Raw genomic sequence first — 7,436 nt, 5'->3', positions numbered from 1 at the left:
CCCCTTCTCTTCCCCTTCCAGTGCCTTCGTGGTAGAGCGGCAGCCCTGCATGCCTATGCATCCCGACCGGCCATTAGTCATCAAGACTGGTGTCCAGTTTACAACTAAAGTCAGGTGGGCCACGGAACCTCCACTTCTGGCAGATATTGTATCAAGGGTCACTCTCAGGGCCAGAACAGGGTTGGTGGCCAGGGTTGTTCTGTATCCGCGTTGCAGGCAGTACTCTGATGGGTATGGAATTTGTTGGCATAATACCAGCTTGCTCTTTGATTCTCCTGTCAAAAGCTAAAGAACGGTAATCTTTTTGAGGTTACCTGGGCATATTCTTATGATTCAGGCCCATTGTATTCCTAAGATTCCAGGCCTAAAGTCTTAAGCCATAGAATCTCCATCTCTCCTGCAAAGGGGGCAGAATAATGCCAGTTATTTTTTGTTCTTTGAGCCTACTTTTCCCTGAGGATTTTAAGGGAAAGAATAAAGCTTAGTGATAATAGAAGCTAAGAGGCCACAGGGCAGATGGGTGAGGGGCCTGCAGGTGGAGTGTTACTTTCACATTCAAGTCAGAACAGGTAAGCTGGGGTTTGCCCTCCTGCAGTGAAATTTCCCTCCTCAGAAAGGTAGTATGGTGTTAGGTTTCAGGTTTAATAGAAAGAATACCACCTGCAGAGCATGTATTCCTGTAATATTTTTCATGAAATGGCTTTCATTATCCTTTGGTGAATCTCTCACAACTTATCTAAGTTCTTAGTTCTTAGGCTTTCTTTCAGTCCCTTTTGGCCTGATGCTTGACTTAAGGTCAAACCCAGCACCCGTGGGAAGAGGAATTTGGGATTATGACTTTACCTCTTTAGAATTGAAGAGTTAACGAATTTTATATTACTGCAACTAGAAGTTGCTGGGGGGGCGCCTAGTGACTTTTTTTTTTAATTGGATGTTTTTGCTTTGCTTTGAAACTTTTTTTTTCTTTCTTTCTTTCTTTTTTTTTTGAAATAGATTGCTGGTCAAATTTCCTGAGCTAAATTATCAGCTTAAAATTAAAGTGTGCATTGACAAGTAAGTACTCCTTATCTTAGCTCTTTTTTTCTTTTTTTCAAATGAGGGACAGAGAAATGGGAACTTTTACAGACATCATGTGAACTTAGAGGCTTTATCTTCGTTCAGAGATCTTCGTTTCTTTAAAAAGTTTTCAAAAGCCTTGCTGTGCATTGTCATTTATGTGCCTGAACAAAACCACGAAGCTGGCGGTACAGATTTGAGTTGCGATTGCTATCGTGACCTCGAGTTCCTCTTTTTCTTTATTCATTTTTTTACTTATAAATGTAATGTATGCATATTATATAAAACTGAGAGTATATGGGAAAATTGATTTTTGTTGCTGTTTCACACTTTACCACATAATGGAATCCTCTTCAGAATTTGACAGTACCTTTAAAAAATTAAAATGCACTTACCCTCTGAAAAGATTAAAAAAGAGAAAATGTAGGTGATATAATTGTTTATCTGGAAATTTCATGAAAATGAATTGGAAAATAGTTACTAATGAAATTAGGGACTTGAGGAAAGTGGTAAGTTTAATAAATAAATAAGCAAAAATTGATTACTTTAACCATAAATTAGCATCAACCAGTTAGAAATTATAATAGAAAAATGATCTCACAATAAGCAACAAAAATAAAAAATATATGGTGATAAACTTAACAGAAATATTTAAGACCTACTTGAAGAACACTGTGAAAGTTTAGTGAGGAAGTGACTTAAAAAGTGAGGCAATAAGTCATACCTCTGGATTGAAGACTTTTAATTTTATTATAAAGATGTTGATTCTTCCCAGTTAATATAGAACCAACCAAAACGTGAATAGGATTTTTAAAAACTCTTGACTTGCTTTTCAAGTTATATCTTAGATGAAAAAAATAAGCAGAGATAGTTTTTAAAAAGGATTTATTTTTAATTGTGATAAACATAAAATTTACCATCTTAGCAATTTAAAATCTTGCCCCAAATACTTCTTTAATATCATCAAATAGCCAGTTACTGTTCAAATTTACCTCATATTTTTTCTGTTTTCTTTTTTTTCTTTTTCTTTTTTTATTGATGTATAGTTGATATCAACCGTTTGTAAGGGTACAGTTCAGCAGTGTTGAGTATATGGACATTGTTGTGCAACAGATCTCCAGAACTTTTTCATCTTATAAAACTGAAACTCTATATCCATTGAAGAACAAATCCCCATTTCCCTCTCCCTCCAGCTCCTGACAACCACCAGAATGGTGGTTCTTTTGCTATTCACTTTCCAAAAGAATTTTTTTAACAAATAAAAATTATGGGGGGTGGTATGGGAAGCTGCCTTGCCCAATATTAAAATGTATCACAAAGTTTCAGTTGCTAAATGAGTGTGTTACCAGGGCAGGAATAAACTGATCATTGAAGCAAAATCTAAAGTCCAAAAATAGACTTCAGGTTTGTATAAGGAATTAATATATATTTTAATTGATATCTTAAATTGGCGAGGGAAGCGTGGATTATTCAGTAAGTCGTCTTAGGGAAACTTGGTATTGGGGGGATTTGAGTAAGAAGTTAAACTTTTCACTGTCCATCAGAATAAATTCTAGGTACATCTTAAAAGCATAGGCAAATATATAATATAATGGTGGTAAAAATGGCAACCACTTTTGGAAAACAATTTGGCAGTTTCCTAAAAAGTTAAACATGCACCTACCCTATGACCTAACCATTCCACTCCTAGGTATTTACCCAAGAGAAATGAAAGCATATGTCCACACAAAGGGTTGTACAGGAATCTTCATTAATAGACGAGTGTCCATCAACAGGTGAATAAACAGTTGGTGGTATATCCATGCAACGGAATATTATTCACCAACAAAAAGGAATGAACTATTGATACCCACAACACAAGGATAAATCTCCAAATTAATACACTGAATGAGAGAAGCCAGACCAAGAAAAAAACAGTACATACTTTATGTTGTCATTTATATAAAATTCTAGAAGTGCGAATGAATCTATCATGACTGAGAGCAGATCATTGGTTGCCTGGGGACAGGGGTGGGTGGAGTGTGGGATTGGGGAATGGGTCACATAAGGGCGTGGGGAAACTTGGGGTTGCTGGATATGTTCATTATCTTGATTGGGCTGATGTCACAGGTGTGTATAGTATACATATATCAAACCTCATCAAATTGTGCATTTTATATATGCAGTTTATCATTTATCAATTACATCAAAGGTATACAAAAAAAAAGAATGTGGAAAAAAAGTAAATATAGGCTAGACATGAGGGAAAATTTTCTGATAACGAGGACTTTAAGTTCTCAAATGTGATATATGGGGAATTCCCTGGCAGTCCAGTGGTTAAGACTCTGAGCTTTCACTGCCGAGGGCCTGGGTTCAATCTCTGGTCAGGGAAGTAAGGTCCCACAAGCTGCATGGCCAAAATAGATAAATAAATAAATATAAAATAAAATGTGGTATATAGAAAGGTATCGTTTGAATGGTTTAAAAGTTGATCCATTTTAATCTGTAAACTCCCACAGAATGTACTGTTTAATAAATAGTAGCTGTTTTTCTAAAAGTATGTGAGTATATAGCAATGGAGAAGGACTTTTTAAACAGAACTAAAATAATTTTAAAAAGAAAAGAAAACACTGAGAAATGGTGACTATATAAAAAACGAAATATTCAAAAACACAGGGAACACACTGGGAAGAATATTTCCAGCTATATCAATGGCTTGCTCTGAGTTACAGGTAACAGTAACCCTCTACAGAAAACCCAGTGTGGCTTAAATAATAAGGAAATTTGCAACCCAGTTTAACTAGAAATGCAAAGTTAGAACAGGTTTCTGACGGTGAGATCAGTGACTCAATTGATGTCATCAAGGACCCAGAATCTTCCGTCTCTCTTCTCTGCCACCATAAGTGTCACTGGCATTCTAGGGTTCCCTTCTGGGTTGCTGCATGGTTGCTTGTGGTAGTTAAGGCCACATGCCTCCTTGCTCATGTTCAGCTGAAGCTGTGGAAATGTAAGTACAGCCTGAGAGAGAATCCTTCCCAATCTGATTGAGACAGTAAAGGTCCTGTCCTCAGCCCTGGACTGCTGCACTGTGGGCATGCTCTATTCTGGTGAGCTTAATGGTCAGGATCCCCTGGAGGCAGGGGTGGGAAAGATACTTGACAGAGTCAAGGTTCTGTTAGGAAGAGGGGAGTGGAGTCTGGGTAGGCAACCAGCTGTGTCTGCGACTTCAGCATGTATAGGATTGTTAATTTCACATATAAAATGTAATTGAGTCATTTACAGGAATCCCCAGGAGAACAGCAGTTTTTCCATCAGAATCAATTATAGGTGTTCAAAGTAGTCTTTTGAAGAAACTCAGGGCCTTTTTTATTACCACTGGTTTGTGTTCTTAACAGAGACTCCGGGGATGTTGCAGCTCTCAGAGGGTAAGTTCAGCCTGGAGGCTTCCTTGTGTTCCCGTTTAATCTAACTTTGTCCTCTGACCACTCGCTCACCTATGTGGTTGGTTTTTTTCTCCTGTGATTCAGATCCCGGAAATTTAACATCCTGGGCACAAACACGAAAGTGATGAACATGGAAGAGTCTAACAACGGCAGCCTCTCCGCAGAGTTCAAACACTTGGTACACGGGAGAAGCCTGGACTCACCTTCTCCCAGGGCCTCTGGCAGGGGGAGTGGTTAGGGGAGAGCCTCAGGTGACAGGGGATGCTCTTTGCTTTTCTTACAGACCCTGAGAGAGCAGAGATGTGGTAACGGGGGCCGAGCCAACTGCGACGTAAGTTTTGTTGGGGATGAAAGCCAACTATAGGTGGGTTTTCTTTGAGCAGGAGAGAAAAAGAGCCTTCTTACTGCCCAGAAGTAGGACACCTGACCAGCTGCAGTCACCACAGGCCAACATGACACATCAGAAGTCACTCATGCCTTGGAGTACTCTGGCTCGGAGCATTTCCTTGATTGTCCGGGGAGTTAGCTCATCATTAAGGAGTGGAAAGCCCCTTGCCCACACCCATGTAGTGGAAAAGAAGCCTTCCACCTTGCCTGGGGCTTTCCAAATTCCCCTTCCAACTTCTGTGCGCTGACATGGCTTGGCTCAGCTTTTGGTGACCTGTTTTGGTCACTGAGGTGGGATGGAAGGTTTCAACAAATCCGAATTAAACATTTTACCAAAAGAAAAAGAACAAAGCAATACGAATCCCCTTATTTCTTCTCTGCCTCCTATTTATTCAGATTATTGGACTCTTAGTGTTAGGAATAAACTTAAGGGACTTTCCTGGCGGTCCAGTGGTTAACAATCAGGGCTTTCACTGCCATGGGCCTGGGTTTGATCCCTAGTTGAGGAACTAAGATCCCATAAGTCACGTGGCATGGCCAAAATAGAAAAAAAAAAGAATAAACTTAAAAAAAAAAGGTAAATGTGACCAAAAACTAGTTTTAAATATTTTTTTATAAAACTGTGACACCCTATTCTTTTTCTGATATTTGTCCCCTGAGCTATTCTTACCCTCTTCTCTAGAACGTAGCAGGCCTTTTGAAAAAAAAAAAAAAAAAGATTGAATTTATAATACTTGACAGCAGTTAAAAAGTGAGGTATGCAATGATACAGGAAAATGTATGTGGCATATTTATTTAAGAAAAAAAGATGCAAAATAATTTGAGTAGTATATTAGTATATTTGTTTAAAAAAACTTACACTGTATTTTGTCTATTCATGTCTGCATTACAAAATTCTAGAGGAATATCTACCAAACAGTGCTGCTGTTCTTATCCAAGGCTACTCTGTACTATCTCTGTAACATTTGCATTTAAACTGAATGTGTATTACTTTTGTAATTAGAAAAAGCATTTTAAATATGAATTGGAACTTCTAATAATTCATTGGCAATTCTCATTCAAAATAATGTCGCTGTATTGCTGGTGGGAGTATAAATTGTTACAGTCACTTTGGAAAACAATTGGGCATTATAAAAATGAACATACCCTGTAAACCAACAGTGCCACTCCCAGGATTTAACAATAGAGGAATCTTTGCACATAGGTAGCAGGAGATACGTACAAAATGTCAGAGCAGCCTGATTGTAAGCCCTAAATACAAACCAAATGCCATCAGCACTAGAGTGGATAAATGATCTGCAGTATAGTCAGGTGATGGAATACTATACGGCTGTGAAAATGGAGAAATTGCAGGTGCACACAGCTACATGGATGTGAAAAGCAAGTCACAAAATACACAGGGTGTGATTCCATATGTATAAGATGGAACTAAACAAACTAAACCACACATACATTGTTTAGAGGTATAAATTTGGTAAAACTATAAAGAAGAGCTAGGAAATGATGAACTCAAAAGACAAAATAGCCATTAATTCTGAGGGAGGAGGCACAGGGATGGATGGGGTTGGGAAGGGTGCCCAGAGAATCTCAGTAGTGATGGTCTTTCCCTTAAACTGGGTGGTGGGTACACAAGTGTTCACTGTTTTGTCATTCTTTGTGCCTTACCCATTTTATACATAACCTATTGGATCTCCTTAGTATCATAATAAAGCTAGTAGGAGGTCAGGTTGAGGACCATAGCACTGGAGAGTGATAGTGTTGAAGAGACCATGTGCTCCAGTTGTGTCTGTGGCCACCTGGTGGACTGCCCTTCTGGATGGTGTAGTGGTGGCGTCAGGACTGAATACCATCCTCTCTGAGGAATAGCGTCCTTCTTCTTGTAGGCCTCCCTGATTGTGACTGAAGAGCTGCACCTGATCACCTTCGAGACTGAGGTGTATCACCAAGGCCTCAAGATTGACCTAGAGGTGAGTTCTGTGACAGAACTGGGTAGGGCTGCACGCAGTGGTAATTCAGGACAAGACTTCTTCTAGTTGATTTTTTTACTCCAGAGGCTGGAATGGTGACTCTTTGCTAAGCACTGTGTTTACTTTTGCTTCTCTTCCTCCCCAAAATCTTTAGTATCCCACCTGAGAGTAAAGTCTTGCCTGAGTGCTTAGAAGATACATGTCTACTCAGCTTTCAGCAAACTTGATATAAAAACTCATATTTAGACATTGATCATAGCTGACTTTATAAAGTTTGGGCAAAACAGTCTTTCAACAACTAATGTCTTTAGTATACAGACAGTCATGGCATTTAGATGCTCTTTCCCCAACTTTCTTGATCTTTAAATTAAAGATACACCGGAAAAGCAGGAACCCTAGTCTTTGATCCCTGGGACCTCTCTGTTTAATGGGCAGGTACAGCTTTGATTCGTGGAGGATGCCTTGCAGGTGTTTTAAATGGGGAACCCATGGACTGTGAGTCCACCGTGAGCAAGTTAGCTTTACAAGTTCCTGGTGATGTTCAGACAGCCGCCGAGTTCGGCATTCTTTCCACTCTGGGTGTTGAGCTGAGCCAGCCCCGCTC

At 39.2% G+C, this 7,436-nt stretch overlaps 1 protein-coding gene across 1 annotated transcript in view; it reads left to right on the top strand.

Moving 5' to 3' along the window:
* The window catches only part of STAT3 (signal transducer and activator of transcription 3), an 18,236-nt gene that overhangs the window by 3,736 nt on the left and 7,064 nt on the right, over positions 1-7,436 (top strand). The window contains exons 6-11 of the mRNA XM_007447192.1: positions 22-114; positions 994-1,053; positions 4,431-4,460; positions 4,563-4,656; positions 4,762-4,809; positions 6,749-6,832. Of these exons, the coding sequence (XP_007447254.1) occupies positions 22-114; positions 994-1,053; positions 4,431-4,460; positions 4,563-4,656; positions 4,762-4,809; positions 6,749-6,832 (409 nt within the window). The remainder of the gene's footprint in view (positions 1-21; positions 115-993; positions 1,054-4,430; positions 4,461-4,562; positions 4,657-4,761; positions 4,810-6,748; positions 6,833-7,436) is intronic.

Source organism: Lipotes vexillifer, unplaced genomic scaffold (assembly GCF_000442215.2).
Source record: "Lipotes vexillifer unplaced genomic scaffold, Lipotes_vexillifer_v1.1 scaffold541, whole genome shotgun sequence".
Taxonomy (NCBI): Eukaryota; Metazoa; Chordata; class Mammalia; order Artiodactyla; family Lipotidae; genus Lipotes; species Lipotes vexillifer.
This window is presented reverse-complemented; position numbering and strand designations above follow the sequence as displayed.